At 42.2% G+C, this 27,006-nt stretch overlaps 1 protein-coding gene across 1 annotated transcript in view; it reads right to left on the reverse strand.

Annotated features, from left to right (window-relative positions):
- LOC127620825 (intraflagellar transport protein 122 homolog) overlaps positions 1-27,006 on the reverse strand; it is a 97,945-nt gene that overhangs the window by 16,932 nt on the left and 54,007 nt on the right. Inside the window, exons 12-20 of the mRNA XM_052094081.1 lie at positions 25,011-25,148; positions 24,488-24,652; positions 19,103-19,300; positions 17,859-17,999; positions 17,708-17,761; positions 8,337-8,498; positions 4,252-4,418; positions 3,838-4,009; positions 533-635 (exon numbers count right to left, since the gene is read on the reverse strand). Coding sequence (XP_051950041.1) covers positions 533-635; positions 3,838-4,009; positions 4,252-4,418; positions 8,337-8,498; positions 17,708-17,761; positions 17,859-17,999; positions 19,103-19,300; positions 24,488-24,652; positions 25,011-25,148 — 1,300 coding nt within the window. The remainder of the gene's footprint in view (positions 1-532; positions 636-3,837; positions 4,010-4,251; positions 4,419-8,336; positions 8,499-17,707; positions 17,762-17,858; positions 18,000-19,102; positions 19,301-24,487; positions 24,653-25,010; positions 25,149-27,006) is intronic.

A 27,006-nucleotide genomic window follows, 5' to 3' on the forward strand; every position in this document is an offset into this window, starting at 1 on the left:
TATATATATATATATATATATATATATATATATATATATATATATATATATATATATATATATATAAATGCATTTATTTTAAAATGCATTTCACTGGTAGTAATTCCATTGCTGATCTCAAGAATTACCATCTGAACTAGTGAAAATGGAATTATAGATATCTATAGACTGTGTAAAATACTGCAGACATTATAGTTAGCTTGATAAACACTAAATAAATAGAAAAATGTGGGATGTCCTAATTTAGCTAAGTGACTGTGTGTGTGTGTGTGTGTGTGTGTGTGTGTGTGTGTGTGTGTGTGTGTGTGTGTGTGTGTGTGTGTGTGTGTGTGTGTGTGTGAGAGAGAGGAGTTTCAGAATAGCTCAAGGAAGCATGTGAAACAGTAGTGGATCGTTTCCAGAGGGAGACTCAGTGCTGTGCTCACATACACTGTCTCTCTCTCTCTCTCTCTTTCTCATGGCAGGCACACCTGTCTCTCATCCTCCATGCATGTTTCCCACTGATGGCCATGTAAATTTGTGTGTGACATACCTTTCTGTGCCTCCTCGAAGCGGTCGTGCTCTGCCAGCCACTGTGCATACGGCACATAGACATTGTCTCTGAACTGAGGGTGTTTCTCCACTAGAGAGAACGCCTGACAACAAGCAGCAACAACACTTGTTTTAACATGCAGAATTTCTTATTCTTTAGTTTCACAATTGTATTTCCTGTGGGACTAAAATGACCTGGCCAAAGATTTTGTGGTTGAGTAATGAGTAGAGTTAATGGTTGAGACTCTCACGCCTTATTGCTTAATAATACTAGAGCTGTCAGAATGAACGTGTTAACGCATATGATTATTTTAAAATGATTTACGCATTTACCAGTTTGACATTTTATTCAGATCTGTGTGAGTTCTGAACCTTTGTGATGTGTCCCAGAACATTACACTGACGTATACACCACAATCACACAGCAAGTGATGGGGAAAGGACCTCATTTTGTTGCTATTTGTTGAACAAAACAAAACCAGATGGAATTCATGACAGAAATCAAGTACTGTTCAACATCTGTAGGGTGTAATTTAATTACATCAGAAGCACACCAAGTTGTTACAATCCTCAAAACACACGATTCATGGCACAGATGAGGGACCGCTGCGGCCGACCAGTGGAGTTCTCCCATTGAGGGTCTATCAGCACTGTTCTTAAAAGAACTATTTCCATAGTTGCCGCTGATCTAATGATAACAGGACACTTTGGATGTATCATTACGTTGGCAGTGTCAGCACTAAAAGCAGAGTTCTGCAGCGCTTTCATGTGGAATTCAAAGCAGCGCGTGACGCCCAAACGCAAATCATGTGAATTCCATATTAAAAGCGGATAGCCACAGCCTGCTGGCCAATTAATATTGTGGATGATGATGGTTTAAGAGATTTAATGTGCACTGCAGTCAATACTCAACATACGGGGACTAGTTCTTTCATTTAGTTTACTTAGACACTTAGATTTGGGAAACGTTTAATGTTCCTTGAATTGGTGCTATTTTTGTGCATTTCTATCTTTCTACTGTGTAATAGATTGTTTGGAAAATGTTAATAAAGCATTGTTATTACACATATTGTTTTGTTTTCTTTCCTATGAAGGAAATAATGCACTTTGACAGGAAAAAGTCATTATGGAGTCAAATTTCAGTACTTTTAAAATGTTTGATTATTCGCAATTAACTGTGTACAATTATGCGATTAATCGCAATTGCAATTTTTAACGGACTGACAGCACTAATTAATACTATTTCTGTGACTTGCAGTGCACTCTGTATATGTGTCTTTGAATAACACAAAAATGGTGGTGTCTGCACAAAATTATGTAATTATTATTGCTGTGTTATTGTTAACAGTTGTTAAGGGTCAGACTGAGGATGGGTTTTGTTTTATTGTGTGCATTATATACTGTAGACCAGGGGTGCCCACACTTTTTTGCGTGATGATCTACTTTTAAATGACCAACTCAATAAGATCTACCAACTAAATAAAACACAGTTTCATTTAAAATAAGAAAATGCTTGTTGGGACTACTGCATGTATCCCTACATGGAATTAATCTTCTAATTAATAAAAAAATATATAATAATGTCCAATGTTGATATCATTCAGTTTTAACACTAAACCCAAAACACCTACAGCACAATAGATCACAATAGCCAGGGCATTTACCTTATTCTGATGACTTGCACTGAGTGGAATCAGACAGTTTTGCCTAATCCGGGCAGTAGCATCGCAATTTCGCGCTCTGTTCTCAGAAGTCCTTGGAAGGCGCGTATGCGCAAACCTAGTTGTCATGGCAACTGAATAAACAAAACCTCGCCTGGTCAATATTTACTTGTCAAGTGCAAGTCAAACAGAAACTAAAAGAAGGAAAGACATTATATTTATTTTTATTAAAATTTAACGTAAGTATATTTACATTTTGTGTGATCTACCAGCATTGCCTTTGCGATCGACTGATAGATCCCGATCGACGTATTGGGCACCCCTGCTGTAGACTCTTGAAGCATTTAGATGTCATCATGTTTAATTTTCAACATGCAGTGTTTTGAGCAAATGTAGATGTACTGTACATGGCAATAAGATATTATCAGTGTTGTTTCAATTGACAACATTTGTTTTAACAGTCATTATGTGTGCATTACGCAGTGATTTTTAACAAATGTAATTAACACAAGTACAGGGTTGCCCCAAAAAACAAAAAGGGCCACTTTATTTGATTGCTCATATCTTCTTCATGATGACATCACAGTGAATAATTGTGTTGTTTACAAAAAGTCTTAGAAGTATGCCAAAAATCGTGCAAACGCCTTTCTGCATTTTTAAGATATGAGCAATCAAACATAACAGCCCCGTTTTTTTGGGCCACCCTGTATATACAGTATGTGTGTCAGTGGCATATAATCAGTGTTGCTCCAAACGACAACACGTTTTAACCGTTAATATTATTTTTTTACACTCGATTCCTTCTAATCACCCCTCAGACGGTGTCTAAATGATAATACTGCTAGTCTACTTGACCAGCAGGTGAATTAAAATAGTTTGTGAAAGTATCTCGAATGTTTAATTCCTTGTTGAGCAAATCAACTTGATTTGCTCAAGGAGGAAGTAAACATTCGTCATCATTTTATTTTTCGATCAGCTCGTTAGAGAACTCGTTTGCTTGTCTTTTATACTGCAATTTCATTGTTGTTAGCAAACTTGTCAAGTAGTTCTTCTTCTCATCCATGATGGGCGAAGTGCGGTGAGGTGTGTCGAGTCACCTACTGTTCCGGGGTAAAATTGCTAGTCGATTAGCATCACCTATTGTAAATGTGTGAATGTGCTAACGGTGATCATTCGCCGTGCTTTTAATGTGAAAGGGCAATTAGTCTGTGATTTGCTTCGAATGATCACGTTGCCTCTAGCGTGCAGAGGCCTTTAGACAACAGGTGATCCTGTTTGTTAACACATTAATGTTTGTGGACAGAATATTTAAACTGGCTGATGTTAATACTTTGTATTGGCACAAATACTAAGAATGGGCTAGTTTGAAATGCTACAACTGTCTATAAGACTAATGTTTCATTTGAATGTAGGCACATGTTTTGGTTTGCAGTGTGTAAATTGCTCTTGATTAAACGTAAAAATACAAAGTGACTTACATTCCAAATATGGTTGTAGGAAAGTAAATGTGGCCAATGTCATGCTGACTTTTAAAACAATCAAGCCCAGAATGGTTCAGCCAATCACATTTTAAAGAATGAAAATCCCACTGCACAGCTAATCTGCCTGTCTAGACTACAGTCAAATATCAAATAATAACACACACCTCATCCCAGTGTCTGGCCTCCACATGCAGCTCCACCAGTGCCTTCAGGTCACCCATCTTATTATAGATCTCTGCAGCAAAACCATGATGATTTAACTTCTTAAAGAACGCTGCACACCTGGACAGTGGCTCTCGCTCTGCTTTATCCAGTTTACGGGCCAAATCTATCAGCCTACATACAAAGAGAGACAGAGGTGTTTTAAGACATATACTGTATTGTGCTGTTCTCTATGTGCTCATGTCCCATAACACTTTAACTACCTCTAAAATTAGATGGCAATGGTATGATAGGAATTTTGTTGCAGGATCAACAAGAACTCCAGGAACAAGTGTAATTTAGGTAAATCATGGTAAGTTTTGCAACACATGTGTTAACCCTCTGTGTTCAGTGCATCATAAGTGTGTGTGTCTCACATGTCCACCCATCCGTGTTCTCCGATGATCTCGATGGCTTTCATATGTTCTCCTGCGGTAAGGTACATGTCTGCAGCTGCTCGCGGCTCTTTACTGTTCTTGGCCCAGTCTGCCTGTTTCTTTATCAATAGTTTAGTGTCTTTAGGGTCTGCCGAGCCCAGGAACTCCTAAAAAACATACACACACATTAATATCCACTCGACAAACCACTCACTGTCCGCTAAAGAGCAAGCCTCACTCAGTGTGACATACAAACACAAACATGACAAATGATAAATATCAGATAGTGATGTGTGTGGGATATGAAGAGTTTTAGATCCTACTATTATTAGTAGTAATTCATTATCATTGTTTACAATGTGTAGGTTCAGACATCAACATGCATCCACTATGAGTACTATGTGACAGAAATTCTGATCATAAAGTAGACACACATTTATTTTTCCACAGCTAGTCTATTATTCTGGAGCTAACTACAATATTTCAGATAAACCTTCTCCTAATCAGAATACATTAAGTTACTGTTCACGAACTTCAGCACTTCTCTGGGTTTTTGGCATCGATGAAAAGTTTTCACTGGTCACTTTTCTCAAATTGAGCTGAAAATGCCCCAAAAGTGCTGTTTGTGCGGTTGAAACACCCCGCTTCCTAAAAATTATTGAAGATTTGGGCTTCTTTAAATTTCCATGAATCAGGACAAACTCGGGATTTGACGGCAAGTCATTTGTTCAATTGAAATCAGCTGTTATTAGGTTTGAATATTTTATGTTTATGACCAATATTGAAGCAGTAAACATGCATTTGCACTTTTTATTTTTTCACATGCCATATTTGTCTTAAGCAGTGCGTTAACTGAGATGCACAATATTTCAGCGGCTGATGGATTATTGGCCGATAACCGAGAAAATCGAATTTTTACTGTGCCAACAATGGGATATTTTGTTAGAGTTTTTTTGCATGCGGCTGAGAATCTCTGACTGACTGCTGCTTCTTTTCTCCAGACAGGGACTCAAGCGAATATGTGCATGCACACACAACGTCTCAGAATATAACAGAATATAGAAAATAAACATATCTTTGCTTACAGCAAATAAACATGATTAAAACAGTCTAAACGCTACCTAACACGGTGCATAGATCATGAAATAATTCTCAGAGTGACTCGAGATGCATAAAAAACTGTTTTGAGGGAAACAAATCTGCTTGTTGTTTATTAGAGTTGAGACTTTTTTAACGTTATGACTCTGTATGATGATTTACCAGTTCTCATTATGATTGTTGTGTTCACATTTCAATAGTTATACAGTGGAACTGTTACAGATGAGCGCTGTAACAAGCATCTGTGAATGAGATGTGCATAAACACAATGCCACACATACATAACACGCACTCGCAGTCTGACTGTTATCAGAAATTGTACACCATGTATACGGAGTTTAGGGTTCCCCTTCTGTCGCTCTCTCCACTCAGGGCCCTCTCTCTCAAGACTGCCCTGCTGATCGCGCTCGCCTCCATCAAGAGGGTCGGGGACCTGCAAGCGTTCTCTGTTAGAGACACTTGCCTGGAGTTCGGTCCGGCAGACACATAAGTGATCCTAAGACCGCGACCGGGCTACGTGCCCAAGGTTCCTACCACGCCCTTCAGAGACCAGTCTGCTTTGGGGGACAGCAGAAAAGGAACGCTGTCTCCAAACAGAGGCTCGCCCACTGGGTTGTCGAACCCATCTCACTGGCTTATCACACCCAGGCCATGCCCCCCCCCTTGCGGGTCCGAGCTCACTCAACCAGGAGTGTTGCGTCCTCATGGGCACTGGCCAGGGGCACCTCCCTAGCAGACATCTACAGAGCAGCAGGGTGGGCAACACCCAACACTTTCGTGAGATTCTACAATCTCCGAATTGAGTCAGTATCGTCCCGTGTTTTCTCAGGTCCGAGCCCGTAGAACTCAGTAACACACTGACATTCTGGCCGGGTGAATCGCTTGCGCCTAGCGCCCTTTCCCTCAGCAGAGGTAAAATAGTGCGCCTTTGTTCCCAGGAGACCCCATCCTTGGGTCCCTGGTTGATTCCTCCCTAGCCCTTTTGGGTCCGCAGTTCAGCGGAGGAACTCGCCGACCCAAGCCACTACGGGTAATCAATCTACCCTGTACTGGAATAGGTGCTCCACAGGTTAAGGCCTCCTGTTCGGACTCCCCCGTGTGTAATTCCGCGGTACTGTCCCCTCACGAGCGGACTCCCGTGTCTCCCTTAGGCAGTTACAGCTGCATCGGTCGCCGTGCTGTAAGCTTCCCCCCTCTACGAGGCTGGATCTACCACCGCGCCAACTTTCCCACATAGGTCCTAAGCGGCCATGTGATGTATTCGCCACTCTTTGCCTCCCCTGCAGGGTAGGTGTGGTCTCCGCAGAGTCTTCTCCCCCTGAATGAATAGGAAATGGGGTAAGACCCCCTTCCCTTAATGCATGTAAGGGCCCCGGCCGTAGTTGCTCTATGCGAGAAACATAGAGAGAAAAGAGGCCAGCCAGGCTTGGCCCGTTCCCAGGTTGGCAAGCATCACCTTGTTCCCCCCTCCAGGGTAACCAGAAGGATTCTGATGGCTTTTATGGGGTATTGGGGAAGGGTACGTGCAGCCTGATACAGCTGGTCGCCTTTGCACGTAAGAAATACCTGCCCGCTCCTGTATCAGCAGTTCACGTACACGGCTCAGCGCATGGCACGTTTAAAAGTGGACCCCTAGTGTCGCTTCTCTGACACAACGTGGAGAGAGTGACAGAAGGGGAACGTCTAGGTTACGTATGTAACCTCCGATCCCCAATGGAGGGAACAAGACGTTGTGTTTTCCCCGCCATGTCACTGAGCCGAGCCACTGTTGTGGCCATACCATTTCCGGCTCCTCAGAAAACTCCTGAATGAACTCCCGTATTCGCCCCGCTTAAATACCCGTATGTCCGGGGGCGGGATATGCAAATACCGTCTGCCAACTTCTCATTGGCCTTTTTTCATAAGACAGAGGTATATATATCGGCGCTCAAGAGAGACCCCTAGTATCGCTTCTCTGACACAATGTCTCGTTCCCTCCATCGGGGAACGGAGGCTACATACGTAACCTAGACGATTTTATTGTGTGTTTTGTTGTTTAATGTTTGTTACATACTGTCTATCACCTCATTATTACAGCTGTTTAAATTTCATTAGTCTCTCTCTCTGTTAGCGTGTCATCAGGATTGCCTTAAATACTCATAGAAATGGGCATCTAATTTATGCATGTATATTGTCATTCATTTGTCATCCAAATAAGCATTCATCTCTAATACATGCACCTTTCTATAGGCCAAACCGTTTTTAAATGACTCTTTCTATTTTTGAAATGAGAAGCTTTTAATGAATTAGCTAGCAGTTTCAGGTTAAAAGATTAACAATGAAAACTCTTTAAATATTGGTTATCAGTATCAGGCCAGAAATGTCATCTCTCTAGTGTTAAGCATGTGAGGATGTGTATTTATCAACCAGTCACATGTCCAACATAATAATACAGGCCTACTGAACCAAGTCAAAACTCATTTTGTTGACAGTTCAGAAAGTACCTACACAGATTTCTTCACCATAAACTATAGACAGCCCTTTATAATAACTTTAACATAAATAAACATTATTATATTATTTAATACTTAAACAATTATTAAAACCGCAGCACTGCTCATCACAACATTATAATCTTCTGTTCGAAGGATCCCATAAGCGCGGTTACCTGCAGTGTGACATCATCATCTACAAGCTGAAAAATGGACAAGACTTTATTCTGATCAAATCCTGTGCAATGCTAACATAACACACAATCTGTGTGAACTTCCTGTTGTTATACAGTCAGGACTATATGCTCATGTGCACATGTATACTGTAAAGAACAGCTTGAACATGAATTCACACATAAATATACAGCATCAAGAGTAAATATGCACACATTATCTTATGATCTCTCTCAAACACCCACACACACAATGATGCCAGAAAGTGTCCAGCTCTTACTGATGGAAACATTTAAGCTGTCTCACGCAGGCACACACACGCACACACACACGCACACACACCTTGGCGTAGTCAAACATACGCAGGTCAGTGTACATGCTGAGCGCACGGCTGTCATGACTGCTTCTTCTGTAGAGTTTGGCCGCCTCATGGAACTTGCACTGGTATGCGAAAACATCTGCGAGGAAGAGCTCATTATTATTCTCACCCCTCTTCTTCCTCTCCTGGACAGAAACACACACATAGACACACACATTACATACAGAATTTAGGAGGTTTGTTCACCAAATTCTCATTACTGTATTTGCAAAAAAAAAAAGAAAAAAAATGAGGATTGTTCTCATTAACACACTATGGAAAAAAGTTGTCGTGTCCTCTTCAACCTAATGCAAAAAATCAAGGTCTCATACTATAATGCATGAAATCGAATCGGTTACTAACGTAACCTCGGTTCTCTCAAGAAGAGGGAACGAGTATTGCGTAAGCTAGCTTACGCTACGGGAAAGATTCATCTTTTCTGAGATATTGAAGCCAAAAAAATTATCCTTAATTTTGTATCCATTGTCAACGCAGTGCAGCAACTGCATACCTTGAGCGGGCTAGCTAGCGAGCTCATAGGTTGCTCTGCGGCAACTGCTGCAGTCTATAGACGAACTTGAGTGAACTTGCGTCCAATGACAGGCGCCCGCGCCGTCGCTGTATCAAAGCCCGCCAAAATGGGCGTGGCTAGAGTGCATATAAGCGTAAGTTCATAGGCTGGAACCCTGGTTTTCATTGAATGAAGCGAAAATCGCTCGTGGCGCGAGCACGGCCGGCTACGCAATACTGGTTCCCTCATCTAGAGAGAACCGAGGTTACGTTAGGTAACCGATTCGTTCTCTTGCGAGAGGATCTCTCGTATTGCGTAAGCTAGCTTACGCTACGGGAACCCATTGTCAACGCCGTGTGCGCCAAGCATCCACTGCATGAGCCCCGGGGTTGGGGGGACCCGGGGGAGCCCTTGTGAGTGGGGGAATAATATTTGGCCGGCAAGAGTGTGGGCCAGTGTGTGTGTAATACATAAGCACATAGTGGGAAGGAAAAGACAGAGCGGCGGTGCTGGTCTGTGTGGAATGTGTCCCATCAGTGCAGCTCACCAGGGGAGCTGTAGCGTATTAAACCGCTAGTAGTTTTGCCTGCAGGGCGGGCACTTCCAGATTGTAAAATCTGACAAAGGTGGAGGGGGAAGCCCAGCCCGCTGCCACACATATGTCGTGAATGGAAATCCCGCTGGACCATGCCCATGAGGAGGCCATGCCTCTAGTGGAGTGAGCCCTAATGCCTAACGGGCATGGTAGGTCTTTTGACGCGTACGCGGCAGCAATAGCGTCCACTATCCATCTAGACAGTGTCTGATTCGAGGCGGCGAAACCTTTGGTGCGCCCTCCGAACGAAACGAAAAGCTGCTCAGAGCGTCTGAAAGAGGCGGAGCGCGCAGTATACAATCTCAGTGCTCTGACTGGGCAAAGGAGATTGGCGTCGCGTTCGCTATCGGATGCTGGCAGCGCCGATAGGGAAATGATTTGTGCTCTGAAAGGAGTACCGATCTTCTTGGGGACATAGCCATGTCTAGACTTTAAAATGACCTTGGAGTCACTTGGTCCAAACTCAAGACACGCAGCGCTGACAGACAGCGCGTGAAGGTCTCCCACACGTTTAGCTGATGACAGGGCAGTCAGAAAAACGGTTTTGAGTGAAAGGTATTTCAAATCCACGGATTGAAGCGGTTCGAAAGGGGGGGCTTTCATAGCTTCGAGAACTACGGAAAGATCCCAGATAGGAACCGATGGGGGGCGCGGGGGGTTCATCCTTCTAGCTCCCCTGAGGAAGCGGCTTGTTTTTTCCCAGTGACTGGTCGTGCAGGGGTTCAGCGAACGCCGCGATGGCCGCCACGTACACTTTGAGCGTGGATGGGGATCTGCCCTTGATGACCCTGAATGACCGGGAGGAAGCGCACGAGCGCGTACTCGACCGCTATCATTTCCAGACAATTTATGTGAAGGAGCTTTTCCTGAACTGACCAAAAACCGGAGAGCCCTCGCAGACCGCGCCCCAACCCGTGTTGGACGCGTCTGTCGAGATGACTTTTCGGCGAGATACAGCTCCCATCGTCACTCCCCGCTGATACCATTCGGCCACTGCCCATGGCTGCAGAGCTGAGATACAGGTCTGAGTCACTCTGATCGGCTGGCGGCCCGTGGCCCAAGCCCGGCGAGACGCGCGGGTGTTTAGCCAATGCTGAAGCGGGCGCATGCACAGTAAACCCAGCTGAAGTACTGCTGCGGCTGAGGCCATGTAACCTAGCATTCTCTGAAATTTTTTCAGAGGCATGAGGCTGTTCATCTGAAAGGACGCGGCTAGTCGCTGAACACGGCACGCGCGCTGTGTAGATAAGCGAGCCGTCATCGCCATGGAGTCTAGTTCTATTCCAAGGAAGGAAATTGCCTGACTGGGCTGTAGTGAGCTCTTGGTCCAATTGACTGCAAGACCCAAACTGTTCAGATGACTGAGGAGAACTGTCCTGTGAGACAGAAGCTCCGTATGTGACTGTGCCAAAATCAGCCAATCGTCCAAATAGTTCAGAATTCACAAGCCCTGACTCCGCAGGGGTACGAGCGCCGCATCCATGCACTTCGTGAAAGTACGGGGTGCTAAAGACAGGCCGAACGGAAGGACGGTGTATTGATAAACCTGGCCGTCGAAGGCGAATCTCAAGAATGGCCTGTGGCAGGGATTTATCTGAATCTGAAAGTAGGCATCTTTCAGATCGAGAGAAATAAACCAGTCCCCCTGGCGCACATGCGTGAGGAGTTTCCTGATTGTAAGCATTTTGAACGGTCTTTTTGCGAGCACCTTGTTCAAAACCCTGAGATCTAATATTGGTCTGAGGCAGCCGTCTTTCTTGGGGACAAGAAAATAACGGCTGTAAAACCCCGACTCGCTCAGAGAAAGTGGCACTCTCTCTATGGCCCTTTTGCACAGAAGGTTTGCTATTTCTGAACGGAGCATGCAGGCTGCTTCCGTGTTCACAGTAGTTTCGAGCCGCGCTCTGAAGCGGGGAGGGCGGCGATCGAACTGTAGCAAATAGCCCTGTTTTATTGTGCTTAACACCCATTTGGATATCCCTGGAATAGCTTTCCACGCTTTGAAGTGTAACGCTAGAGGGTGAATGGCCAAGTCGCCCTGATTGCCGCACACAGCGAGCTGAACAGAATGTGTGAGCGTGCTTACTGTGCTTATGCATGACTGCTCGCAGACAGCAGGGACAGGCTGTTCTGTGAGTGACTTCCCGATTGAGGTGAATGAGGAAAGAGTCACATCTGTGAAGTGATGCGCGAACATAGTCACGGGCATGGGACTTACATACAGAGAGGTGTTTGCTGGCCGTGTGACAGAGCGGGCAGAGAAGGGGCGCGCGCACGGATTCGTGGGCGCGTTTATTGACTCTAACACTCGAGCTGGCTGTGCCTGCTTTATGTGAGTGGGCTCTGATAGGGACACGGGAAGTGTAATGCTTGTGTGTAGGGGTGAACACTGGATTGTGGGCACATTTTCTACACATAAGGCATGTTTGCTTTTCACAAGATTTCTTTGGGTCGGCGTGAAAACGGCATTTGAGTGCAGGCAAGCGGGCAGTATCGCCGGCTTGTTGGCTGCTGAATCCACCACTGCAGTAGCCTGAGAGAAGGGGACTGACAGGGGGCGAAGCTTTGACGGTGGTCCGCCGCGGCGGACTGAGCCGTCGTTTCCTTAACAAAGCTAGGAGGACTTCGGTTGCTCAGGTTTCAGCGCAATCTTAGGCCGAGGCCCGCGGGGGGGCGGCGGTCTGCGGCGGCTGTCTGAGCGCGTTCTAGGGCGGCCGCCCTGTCGACGCTGAGAAGTCTGGCTTTGCTGAGCTGGGCGCTGTGAAGAGGCTCGTGCAGGAGGCTGGTCACGTGGGCGGCCTGCAGAGGAGCTAGCACGACGAGGCAGGAAGAGATTCATGGCTTGGGTGGCTTTCTGGACTTCCGAGAAACGGTCAACAATGCCACTCACCGCGGAACCGAAGAGACCGGACGGAGAGAGCGGCGCGTTGAGGAACGTGGAGCGTTCAGCTTCTCCCATGTCGGCTACCGTTAGCCATAGGTGTCTCTCGGTCACAGTCAGCGCGGCCATGCACTTCCCTAGGGCTTGAGCTGCAGCTTTGGTGGCGCGAAGGGCGAGATCCGTCGCGCTCCTTAGATCTGAAACAGCCTTTCTCATCCCACTCTCGAAGAAGGTCCGCTTGGAGGATCTGTAAAACGGCCATGGAATGCACAGCAGATGCGGCTTGGCCGGCGGCGGCATAGGCGCGGCCAACACAGGCGGAAGTAGTTCTGCAGGCCTTAGACGGGAGCACTGGCTTAGACCGCCATCTCGCGGAGGGCGGGCAAAGGTGTGCTGCTACCGAATCCTCGACCGGGGGGATGGAAGAGTAGCCCCTCTCGGTGGCGCCGTCCACCGAAGCAAGAGAGGTGGAGACATGGGATCGGTTCCTGGCCGAGAGAGGCGCGTTCCACGATTTAGAGAGCTCGGCGTGGAGTTCCGGCAGGAAGGGAGCGGCCCGGGCCGCGGTCGCCGTGCAGCGACGGCTCTGAAGGAAGTAGCCGTCGAGTGTGTTGGGAGCCTGCTCAGAGGGTGGTGACCACTCGAGCCCGAGGCGGTCGACGGCCTGTGTGAGGAGGCACGTTAGTTCTTCCTCGACTCGGCGCGGGTCCTGCTGGATTCCTGGGCCGAGGAGGAGGCTTGGGAGCCTGACCACTCCTCGCTGTCCGAAGCCATGATGGAACAGCAGCCCTTATCCTCCGCCTCGTCATCCGAGATGGCAACAGTGCGGCCGCTCGGCAGCAACTGTGCGTCCCGGGGGGGCGGGGAGGGTGAAAGCGAGGCTCGAGGGAGAGGCTCCGGCGAGGTAGTCGCTTCTAACACCGGTTCTGGCAGCCTTTGGGAGCGACGCTTCTTTCTGCACGGCGAAAAGAAAGGCGGCGCGGCGGCTTCGGTTTTGAGTGCTTCGAGTCGAGCCCACAGGGTCGACATCGGAAGCTCCTCGCAGAGGTCACATCCGCCATCAGCGAGAGCGAGCTCTGCATGTTTCAGTCCCAGGCAGAGAGCGCATATGAGGTGGCGGTCTCCGGCGCTGAGAGGGGCGCGGCATGAGGCGCAGGTGGTGCGAGGCATCTTTAAAAAGACGCTCGTTGCTCTTTTTGTGAAGTTCGCTGAGGAACTAGCTTGCTCTAAAAACGATACGTCGCCGGATGGCGTAGCTCGCAGGACGGCTGAAGGTGGCGAAGACGGCCGGCTTCTTCGAGCGCTGTCCAAGCTTGCTAGATGCCCCTCGAACGGCGACGCGGCTTCTGCAGTTCAGAGATGCGAAGAGCTTCGCTGAATAGATGAAAATCAGGGTTCCAGCCTACGAACTTACGCTTATATGCACTCTAGGCACGGCCATTTTGGCGGGCTTTGATACAGTGACGGCGCGGGCGCCTGTCATTGGACGCAAGTTCACTCAAGTTCGTCTATAGGCTGCAGCAGTTGCCGCAGAGCAACCTATGAGCTCGCTAGCTAGCCCGCTCAAGGTATGCAGTTGCTGCACTGCGTTGACAATGGATACAAAATGAAGGATAATTTTTTGGCTTCAATATCTCAGAAAAGATGAATCTTTCCCGTAGCGTAAGCTAGCTTACGCAATACGAGAGAACCTCTCGTAAGAGAACTTGTTCTCATTTCAGTAATGTAAAAAAACTCATTCTTATTGCTTTATTACGTTAATGAAAATCACTCTGTCCAATGATTTTTATTAAATGAAGCATACATTCAATTCAGTAAAATAAATACAACTATAACTGCAATTGTACTTTACAATGTATTTTACAATTCAAATAATATGTTTTTATTTTTTTAGCATTGGAGTAATTGATGAGAAAAAATTATTGTATTGCTTAATTGTCATACAAATTTCACATTTCTCAAGAAAATAATATATATATATATATATACATATATATATTTGTGGTGAAATATGACCTGGACATGTTTTGACAGGTTTGGCTATATTACCCAGTAAATACAACTAAATATCAATGTCTAAATGTGTACTCATATAAAACTGAACACATAAACAGAACTAATATTAATTTATAAGCACTTTATTACTGTACTTAACACACACACATACACGCACACACACACGCACACGCACGCACACGCGCGCACACACACACACACACACACACACACACACACACACACACACACACACACACACACACACACACACACACACACACATCAAACCCAGCTATGGGCAACTGAAATTCAATGGTTCATTTTTTCCATAGAGAACTCCAGACATCAAAAGCATTGCTGCAAAACACAGGCCTTTCCTTCCCGAGAATAACACACCCTAATCACACACACACACACACACACACTCACACACTCACACGCACACGCACACACATTCTCATTTAAAGGGACAGTTCATGGAAAAATGAAAAGTTTGCCATAATTTTCTTAAATATTGTTCCAATTCTGTTTGACACAAAAGGAGATGATTAGCTGCTCTTTACATATAATGAATTAAAGCAGAGTGAACATTATAGTGAAAACGTTCTTCTGATGTCATATGATACATTGTGTGAGAAAACAAACTAAAATTTAAGTCACTGTTCACTGAAAACCTTCCCCTACACCACACACATTTAAACTTATGTGAGTTACGTGAAAAACCTGTGGTTTTTGGTGTCATTGACTCGAACCTTTAATAATGCGTCTTGATACAATATATTTGAAAATGTGGAAGTGCAAAGGAGATTTAAAAGCTTTGGCAAAGGGGAAACTTTTCAGTGAATAGACTTTAATTTCAGTTTATTTCTCAAAAAGCTGTATCAGATGTATCAGAAGACAATATAGCAGACACAAGCCAAAGTCTACTTTTACTGTTCTTTTACGGTGTTTTTCTGTTATTATGAAGTGCTTGACAGCCCCTGGTCATTATATAAATTATTGTATAGAACAGAGCAGCATGAGATGTCAACTCATATAGAATGGATCACGTAAAGTAATATATCCTATAGAGATTGTGTCTATTCCCCGACCACCCGGACTATATTCTGATTTCCTTTGAGAATTTGCAGATTTTCTGTCAGATCTAGTGGTTATTGTGGCTAGAGCTTTAATTGATAATGAAAAGATACACTGGGATTACCATTTATCAATATTTTCATCTCTGTTGTTGTCAGACAAAAAGTGACAGGACCAACTCATCAGCATAATAATATACTAGAATGAATTCTGTCATATGTATAATCTGTCATTATTAATATTCTGTTGCAGAGTGATGACATCTCAGATCATTACCTCGTCTCTTGTATGTTGCGCTTAGCTACAGTCACTCAATCTGTGCTGTGTTATCGATCGGCTAGAACTATTCTTTCAACCACTAAAGATAGCTTCAATAATAACCTTCCAGATAATTGTTAAATTAAAGAAGTGAAGTAGTCACCGAAAATATGGATACAGTCTTCTCTAGCACTCTTGATAGTGTCACCCCCTCTTTGATGAAAGAAAAGCCCCGTACCACGGTACAATGATCACACTCATGCTCTCAAGAGAGTAGCTCGGAAAATGGAGCACAAGTGGATGAATACAAAATTCGATGTGCTTCGCTGTGCACTGGAGCAAAGTGTCGCTAAATACAAGCAGGTCCTGTGAGCTGGCTTGTTCTATAGAGGCATATAGTACAAACATAATCATTTTAATGACGTTTTATTTAATGAAATTGCTCAATGAGGACATTTGAAACATCTCTCCCTTTTGAAGCCAATGAGCTCAGCTCTAGACTGCTTTGGTGACTTTACATCCTAAAAGCGTGAGCCAATAGCATTCGAGTGCTGGCTGTGAAGGAGCATATCATTGGTTTGACACACTGAATGAATACGCCCCTTCACTGAATGAGCTAGGATCAAGTTTGTTTGTATACTTTGGTAATCTCGTTCAACAAGGAGAGAAAGTGACTGGATGAATTATGGGTAAAAGTGACTGATGACATTACAATGACATCAGGATGTAACTGAATCCCTTATAATTATTTTTAGGCTAATATTGTTGTCTTTTTGTATAGTCATGCACAGATCTATGCTTTGTTGTCATTTGTGGGGAAAAAGCTTAAGATGCTTAAACACTGCTGAATTCTATGAACTGATTTGTACAGTACAGTAGATACACACATTTTAATTAAGTATTATTATTAGACATGTTTTGGGTGTGAACGACTCTGTGCTTTATTCATTTGTTGCCACCTACTGGTTAAGATGTGATTAACAAAAATTGTCACTGAATGCCACAGTGAACAAATCCTAATGACAATCAGAGAAACATCAGCAAGAGTTAATTCACTCCACTAACTAAATGTGATATTAAAGGATTAGTTAACACAAAAATTATCATTCTCTTATGATTTACTCACCTTTAAGCCATCCCAGATGTGTATGACTTTCCTTCTTCAGCAGAACCGAAATAAAGATTTTTATAAGCACATTTCAGCTCTGTTTGTCCATACAATGAAAGTGAATGAGTGTCATCAGTCTGCTGGCTGTTTGACGGCCCAAAAGTCATATTTAGGCAGCATAAAAGTAATCCACACAACTCCAGTTGATACGTTTGTGTAAAAAATAAACCGATAATTAAAATGTTATTAACTTTCAAAAACTCAAAGTGCATCGGCGAGTTCACACGAGAATTCGGAAACGGTGCTTATTTACAACAGAAGAACGAACATCATGCAAGAGTTCAGTCATATCAAACTACATCAGAGACCGTGATGAAAGCAACAATTTCAAGTTAAAAACTTTTTTTTTTTTAAAGCATTATAGAACTAAAAATGACCTGACTTGGAATGAACATTCTTCCAAACTTCCTCTTTTGTTTCCACAGAAAGAAAGAAAATCCTAGTTTTGTAATATCAGCAGTTATTAGGTTGAAATTCACAGAGAAGGACAATGATGACTTATTGATGATCATATTTCAGAGGTTACAAGATCTTCAGACACAGACAGACACACACACACACACACACACACACACACACACACACACACACACACACACAGGTCATGTTTTGACCTTAAAATCTGAAAATCTCTGACTTCACTGGGTGCTTATGAGGAATTGTCTCTTTAAAAGCTCAGCATGCATGCTTAATAAGACATGAGAGAGAGACAGAATTACTTCACAGAGAGTAAGTTTAAAAGTGGGAGCTATTAATTCTGTCCTTGAAAGCTGTGCTTGTTTGTTTTAAATCACCCTACAGTGGACAGACGTCTTCCTCTAATAAGAGTCTGTCGGACAGTTGAGTGCTGTCATACATATGTCTTACTTCAATGCTGTTGATGAGCTCCAGATAGCGCAAGTCTCGCACCCTGATGAACGCCTGTACAGAGAGACAGACAGACAGACAGACAGACATATTCAGATCTATGATTTCATTTGTTTTACAAACATCTAGACAGATTCAAATCACTTCTTACTTTCTTGGCGGTGTGGAAATCAAGTCCCTCCAGAGCTTCTGTGGCCAGATCCCTCCAATCATTATCAGTCACACCCAGACACGCAATCTGATAGGCTTCCTGAAACATGCGCCGCTCCAGGTACTGATACATGGGAGCAGACTGCAGAGATATAGAGCCGTAATGACAATGATAAAACCACAAATAGTATTTCTATAAGGGCATTAATATGTTCATTATTAATTATTGTAAACAATAAATAATATTACAAATAATAACATTATTATTATAAATAGTATAACAAAAACACTAAATATTACTGTTATATTAATAAATACTATTAAACAGTATCACCACAAGGCTCATCAAATATTAATAATTCTTATGCATTATTATAAATATTAGAACAAATTATACAGAATATTACGGAAGAGGATTAGGGCCAATCAATAATAAAAAAATAAAGCCATCTCAAGATTAAAGTCATTATAATGCGAGATTAAACTCGTTAAATTTCGAGAAAAATGTCGAAATACAATCTTGAGAATAAACTCATTAAATATCGAGAATAAAGTCGTTGTGTTTCGAGAAAAAACTCGTTAAGTTTAATCTCGCATTATAATGACTTTATTCTCGATATTTAATGAGTTTATTCTCAAGATTGTATTTCGACATTTTTCTCGAAATTTAACAAGTTTAATCTCACATTATAATGACTTTAATCTCGAGATGGCTTTATTTTTTTATTATTGATTGGCCCTAATCCTCTTCTGTAGAATATTACAAATAAACATTTAAATATAAAATATTACTAATATAATAATATTAGTATCATTACTATTATGTCAATTAATACTATTAAATAGAATTACTACAAGGGCTGTCATATATAATTTTTTTTATTATAAAGATTTTAAGAAATTACAAATAATATTACAAATAAACACTAAAATACAAACATTACTATTACACAATTATACTAATAAATACTAATCAAACAGTATTAATAAAAGGGCTGTCATATATTAATTATTATTAATATGATAAAATAATTAATATTAATCTGCAGAAAATGCAGATTCTCTCTGGGCCTGCTCACAGGTGACACTTCATACTTGAACTTTAAATGACTTTACTTTTTATTGGTTCGATCCTGATTTGATTGAACTAATTTAGCCATCACTAAACTCTTTCTCCATCATTTTCTGACAAAAAAAGAGACTGAAATGTCTAAACTGCTTGAGTATAGCACACTCTTCTCGTACCTGTGGCACCTCCACTGCGGCCATAGAGTAGACATGCAGGCAGAAGATCTTGGAGCCGTTGTAGCCCACCACAAAGCCCTGCAGCTTCTGCTGGTGTACTGGAAAGTTACTGGCCTTGATGTTGAGATATCCACTGCCAGAGAAACACAGCATGTCCTCACACTGAGTGTTCCATGCCACGCTGTTCGCATTGGGCTCCTGCAAGAAAATCATGCACACAAACTATAAGAGCAGGGGATGCTGGCCTTCATTGTTTGAGTATAAACTGCAGTTGTGTTTCTGACACATCTAGATTGCATCAAAGTATTTCTAGCAAGTCAGTTCACTGTTGGCCATCTTAGGAATGCTCTCGGGAGGCTATTTCCAGTCATGCCAGTGCAGCTCCTATCTACATGAATGGAAAAATAAAGAAATCTCCTAAATGGTTGGTTAAGATTAAGATCAAAGGACATACACTGCAATTCAGACTCCTTCATTCTCTTCATATTTTATGATGCAGCCTTGTGCTAAAATGCTTTACATTAAAAAAAAATTCACATCAATCTACACTCCATACCCCATAATGTCAAAGCAAAAACCAGATTTTTGATTCAGACCCTTTGCTATGACACCTGAAATTTAGCTCAGGTGCATCCCACTTCTCTGGAACATCTTTGAGATGTTTCTATACTTTGATTGGAGTCCACCGGTGACAAATTCAATTGGTTGGACATGATTTGAAAAGGCACACACCAGTCTATATAAGGTCTCACAGCTGAAAATGCATATCAGAGCAAAAACCAAGCCATGAGGTCAAAGGAACTGCCTGCAGAGCCCAGAGACAGGATTGTGTTGAGGCAAAGATCTGGCGAAGGCTAAAAAAAATTGCCTGCATTGAAGGTTACCAAGAGCACAGCAGCCTCCATAACTCTTAAATGGAAGAAGTTTGGAACAACCAGGACTCTTCCTAGAGCTGGCTGCCTGGCAAAACTAAGCAATCATGGAAGAAGGGCCTTAGTACGCTCAATCATAATTCCTGTTCCAAAGAAACCCAAAATCACAGGACTTAATGACTACAGACACGTCGCTCTGATGTCTGGAAATTATTTGAGAGATTGGTGTTGGCCCACCTGAAAGGCATCACTGGACCCTTTCTTGATCCCCTCATATCCTGCAACATCTGGACAGACCAGAGACATATGCAAGCATCCTTTTTGTGGACATAACTTCAGCTTTCAACACCATCATCCCAGCTATACTCCAGACTAAATTACACCAGCTCTCTGTTCCCACGTCTATCTGTCAGTGGATCATCAGCTGTCTGACGGACAGGCAGGCAACAACTTGTGAGACAGGGGAAATTCACTTCCAGCACTGGTGCCCCCCCAGGGAAGTGTGCTCTCCCCACTACTCTTGTATAAATAAATAATAAATTGATCAATTGTCACACATTATACATACATTTCTGCATATACATGGTGAAATTATTTATTTTTCACATATCCTAGATAAGCTGGGGTAGGAGTGCAGGGTCAACCATGAAACGGCACCCCTGGAGCAGATAGGTTCAAGGGTCTTGCTCAAGGGCCCAACAGTGGTGTCTTGGTGGTGTTGGGGCTTGAACCTCTTCTGGTCAGTAACCCAGAGCCTTAACCGCTGAGCCACCACTGCCCTAAATATACAAAGCATTGAAGTTTGCAGACGACACTAATGTCATCGGCCTCATCCAAGATGACGATGAATCTGTATACAGAAGGGAGAGTGAACGACTGGCTCACTGGTTTAGTCAAAACAATCTGGAGCTCAACACGTTCAAAACAGTGGAGATGATTGTAGACTTTAGGAGGAACAGCCCAACATTGACCCCCTCACCATTCTAAACAGCACTGTGGCAGCAGTGGAGTCATTCAGGTTCCTGGGCACTACCATCTCACAGGACCTGAAGTGGGAGACCCACATTGACATCAACATTGTGAAACAGATCCAGCAGAGGTTGTACTTCCTTCACCAGTTGAGGAAGTTCAACCTGCCACAGGTGCTGCTGATACAGTTCTACTCAGTAGTCATTGAGTCTGTCCTCTTCAGTAACTGTCTGGTTTGGTTCAGCTACAAAATCGGACATCAGAAGACTACAAAGGACAGTTCGGTCTGCTGAGAGGATTATTGGTTGCCCCCTGCCCTCCCATCAAGAACTGTAAACATCCAGAGTGAGGAAAAACACTGTAAAAATCACTCTGGACCTCACTCACCCTGCCCACTACCTTTTTGATCTGTTGCCTTCTGGCCGGCGCTACAGAGCACTGAGCACCAGAACCATCAGACACAGGAAAAGCAATGCCCCATTTAGCAATAATTATCTGCAATACACAGCTTAATTCATTTATCCAATATATCCTACAGCTTCTGCCATTATATTTCCTTGCTGTATATAACAGATTTGTATTTGTATATTGTACATATGTAAATATATATATTTTATGTATGTACAATATACAAATACAATTCTTTATATACAGCAAGGAAATATAATAGAATCTATATATATATATATATATATATATATATATATATATATATATATATATATATATATATATATATATTGTCCTATTGTGTATTTCTATGTATACTTTATTTTCTATTCACTTTTTATTTTTGTTTTATTTTTTTATTATTATATCTGTCTTGTTGCTGTTTGTACACTGGAAGCTTCTGTCACCAAGACAAAACCCTTGTATGTGTAAGCATACTTGACAATATTGCTTATATAGCTGTTTCTGGTAAGAGAGGTGATAAAGCACCCGAAGGTCACTCTGGTTGAGCTCCAGAGATCATGTGTGGAGATGGGAGAAACTTATAGAAGGACAACCATCACTGCAACACTGTGAGAAACAAGATTCTCTGGTCTGATGAAACGAAGACTGAACTGTTTGGCCTCAATTCCAACCGTCATATCTGGAGGAAACCAGGCACCGCTCATCACCTGTGCAATACCATCCCATGTTGAAGCATCGTGGTGGTAGTATCATGCTGTATGGGTGTTTTTCAGCGGCAGGGACTGGGGGACTGGTCCGGATTGAAGAAAAGCTGAACACTGCAAAATACAGAGATATCCTTAATGAAAACCTGGTCCAGAGCAATCAGGACCTCAGACTGGATTACTGAAGGTAAACCTTCCAACGGGACAATGACCCTAAGCACACAGCCAAGACAACGCAAGAGTGGCTTCGGGAAAACTCTGTGAATGTACTTGAGTGGCCCAGCCAGAGCCCGGACATCAACCCAATCAAATATCTCTGGAGAAACCTCCACCGATGGTCCCCATCCAACCTGACAGAGCTTGAGAGGATCTGCAGAGAAGAATGGTAGAAAATCCCCAAATCCAGCTGTGCAATGCTTGTCGCATCGTACACAAAAAGTCTTGAGGCTGTGATTGCTGCCAAATGTGCTTCAACTAAGTACTGAGATAAGTCTCTGAATATTTATGTCAATGTGATGTTTCAGTTTTTTCTTTTTAATACATTTGCAATGATATAAAAATCATTTTTTTGCTTTGTCATTATGGGGTAGGAAGTGTAGATTGATGTGGGAAAAAAATATATTTAAAACTTTCTGAATGCACTGTATTTCAAATCAGCAGTAAAGTCTGACAACACCGGTCTCATAAATTGTGCTCCTTTACCTCAGATTACGCTAAAAACAAAATTTTCTCTGCTTGTATAGTTAATGTGCATGTGCGTTGTTTGATTTGATTGACAGGTGATGTCTGAATCTAAAAGGTGATTGGCTCTTTTACCGGTAATGCGGGACTTCCTTTCTACTTCCGTTGAACGTTGGGCATTCCAATTTCTCACATTCATTTTAATAGAAGTGGCCCATCTCTGCTAAATAATCTCTGATTACATTCCATTTGTACATGAAATCTAGATGAACCAAACCCTTTGTTTATTTTTAAAATTTTACAGAATCTATACACAACTCTTTGCCATACAACAGTTCATAATAACTACAGCTCCATTCACACATGCAACCAGGTAAATTACAGGAAAATTGTTGGGTTGCCTTTACTGGTAAATGTACCAAATGTGATGTTCACAAATACCATCAATAAGGAAATTTATTGGTATTGATTCAACTTCGCATTAAGGAAAATTGGCAGAGCATATACCAGCATTTTCAAAAGTGTCATGTTCACACATGATCACTAAACTGGAAATTGTAGGTACTTTTCTGGAAAAGGCTGTATGTGTGAACGCAACTAATGTCTGTCAAGCTCCAACAAGAACATATACCACAAAAAAACTAAAAATATAAAGTATCATAAAAGTAGTCCATACAATTTATTCCAAGTCTTCTGAAGTCAATAGCTTTGTTTGAGGAGCAGACCAAAATTTAAGTCGTTATTTACTGATAACTGATAGGTTTAAGGTTATTAACACCAAACATTATTGGTTCTCACATGTCTCATGACCAAACATCATAAACTTCAAACCTGATACAACGAGTCTAAAGATGCCATTATTTTATATGAGAGCTATGGCGAATAAAGATCAACAGATGACAGTTTTTTAACGTTGTTTTAAACTGATATTTATGCTTTTCTGCTTTCTCGAACATGTAAACAAAAATAAACGACAATGGTATTAGTTGTAAAAAATAAATATTGGTTGAGCTCCAATGGAGGAGGACTAAATTTGCAGTGAATAATGATGAAGACTTGGAATATAACTTTTAAGATAATTTAAGGTCGTTTTTTGTAGGGGCCTGGGTAACTCAGCGAGTATTGACGCTGACTATCACCCCTGGAGTGGCGAGTTCAAATCCAGGGCATGCTGAGTGAATCCAGCCAAATTGGCCCGTCTGCTGGGGAGTGTAGAGTCACATGGGGTAACCTCCTCGTTGTCACGTTTAGTTGTTCTCGCTCTCAGTGTGGCACGTAGTAAGTTGTGCCTGGATCGCGGAGAGTAGCACGAGTCTCCACATGCTGTGAGATTCTGCGATGTCATGCACAACGAGCCACGTTATAAGATGCGGGGATCGATGCAGAAGTGGAGGCAACTGAGACTTGTCCTCTGCCACCTGGATTGAGGTGAATAACCAAACTAAAAAAATTTAATTAAATAAAAAAGCAAGTTTTTTGTAGTTTTTGGAGCGTGACAGACATGGTGATCATGAACTGGTTGTTATATGGAAAAAAACAGTTTGAACATTCTTAAAAACATTCTTCATGTGGGTTTGGAACGACATGAGAATGAGAAAATAATGACTTTTGTGTTCTAAAATTGTATATTTGTTTTACTATCCCTTTAACTGACCAGAAGTTTCAGCTTGAAGGTAAAGTGAGCAGGTCTCATCATTTAAACTTTGATAAATAGCCATTTATTTAGCACAGGAACAAAGAAAGACCTGGAAGAGCAGCTCTTTGGTGTGGATGTCGTACACCAGGCATGTGTTGTGTTCATCCACGACAGCGAGTTTACTGCGTGACGTGCTCATGTCCAGACAGCGCACAGAGGTGTTCTGCTTCAGTAGCGTAATGGCAAAGGGGTTGTCCACAAAGATCTTCAGAATCTACACACACAAACGTTTGTGACATCAAAAACCTGCTATACACAGGGTACATGCAGCGGGGGTTGCTGAAAATGCCTTTTAAATCTTAATTTAGTTCCTGAATTTAAACTAAAAGTGAGATAGCAAACAGGATGTAGAATTGTAACTCAACTTTTTGAATCCACATTTCACTTGAACTATCTGTAGGGCATGGTCAATTTGAATCATTTCATGAATATTAATTATTGATAATTATTCCATTTAGAATTTTGCCCATCCCTGATCTTGAGACTGGTTATAAAGCAATACTGTTTCAGAAAGAGATATAAAAACTATTAATTTCAAGACATAACACCATATACGTTTCAAAATTACACACAGCTCCATTTTTCAGTCCAACCAGAAGCCCCTCTCGTCCACGTGGACCACCAATCACTTTGATGTAGCGGATGAGAGACTCCATTAGCCACTCTTTCTCTTTGATGGCCCTGAATGACAAACATTGTAGTCGCTTTTCCTACAGATACATATACAAACAAACAGACAACAAATGACAAAATCTCTTTTTAGCACTCATCTCATTGATATACTGTATGCATGCACAGTACTAGTAAAAAGTTTGGACACATTTGACTGAATTCACTGTATGTTCCTCATGTACTTAAAGGTGCTGTACACGCAAAGGTGTTGACGGCATCGTGGTTACCGGCTCCCTTCCCGGACAAGTACCACTGTGCACGTTTGGGCAGGGCCACACTTGGCATTTAATTGTAGCAGCAACAAATGACCATTAACTTCTGATACGCCTCGCATCCGTTTCATTTACGCAGGTTTAATAGAGCATGCAAACCTCTATCAATATCCGTCCAATGGCAGACTGTCTTACATCTTCTTCGAGTGGGACGTGGGAGAGGGGGTGTGTCTTAAAACTGAGTGGAAAGTTTATTGGTTTCTTCCATGTGTAAAGTGTCCAATGACATTTTTAAACTCGATTGTCAAATGGATAAAGAAAAGCCAAAGTGCTATTTTATTGTAACATTTAAATAAATGTTTAAATTTAACACACACATTAAAACACACTTCCTTCTTTTTTAATTTGGCACTACACGGCTTCCATAGTATTGTGCCACTGTTGAATTTGAGAGCCACAATGCTGCTCTGTTGCTCGGTTTTGGTGTCTTTGGAGGGAGGGGTTTTGGAATGATGGCGGAGCTAATTTAATGGCTCAATCCCGTGAAAGCTTCAGAACGCTAAATTTGCTTTCAGCACCTTTAAAATCCTTTTGATCTAAAGGCCTGCTTTATTAGTTTTGTATACAAATATAAACTGTGTCTATGTATGAATTTCGGTGTGGATATTGAAGGAAAAACTGTCAACAAATGTCCAGCATACATAAGAACTCCATCACTACTCATCTCAGGTTTAAGGTGATATAAACCCAAAAGATTACAGTACATATGATAGTCACTAATACAAGTACACACTGAGCATGTAATCAAACAGTGTTACTGAAATAAGAATATTGTTGTTAACCCTGTATACAAAAGACTATGGGGTCATTCGCAGAGTGCATTTAGATGAAAGTGTCTGCTAAATCAATTAAATTAATCAAAATGAAACAAACTGATATTTATCGCTGCTGATGGGAGCATGCATTGGTTAGGAGGCATCTTGACCTGCTCTTCTAGACAAAACGCTGTCTGTGTCTGTGTATTTTTGGACTTGTTGAGTTTGAATGGGCTTATTCACATCACAGCACACAACATATCAAAAGAGACTGGGGTCACAACTCTGACCTGACCGTCAAATACTTGACTTTCAGTCACTCTACTGTTCTGTGTGTTTGATAACTCTTACGCATGACCAGACGCCTTTCATAAGAGATGGCACATAGACATTCTGGTGTTCTGTTAGAAAATTGTTTGGTTCCACTATGACTGGAGGATGTCTACACCCAGAGGCACTAAAGCAGCCTCATTTAACATTATACTGTAACCAGAAACATGCTTGAACATTCAGATGAGGGCTTCTCTAAGAGTAATACTGTTTACATCTACCAAAAACATTCAGCGCATTTTGTATAATATGTGCAGGTGAATATCAGGAAACCTGTCAAGAACATGTCAATTCACATTTAACTTGTATTCAATACATTTTGCTGAAAGAAAGTTAAGCCTACTTTTAGGACTATTAAGATTTCTGCATTGTGACATTTACCCCCCTTCAACAAATACTCAGTACTGTAATGCAAAACAACAAACAAAACACATCTCATTCTCATTGCTGTAATTATTTAAAGCATTTATGAAATTATGTGTTGTACAGCCTTTCATTTATTGGCGATTTAAATACAAAATCATTGTATTACAGAAAAG

This window comes from Xyrauchen texanus, chromosome 27, assembly GCF_025860055.1.
Source record: "Xyrauchen texanus isolate HMW12.3.18 chromosome 27, RBS_HiC_50CHRs, whole genome shotgun sequence".
Classification (NCBI taxonomy): domain Eukaryota; kingdom Metazoa; phylum Chordata; class Actinopteri; order Cypriniformes; family Catostomidae; genus Xyrauchen; species Xyrauchen texanus.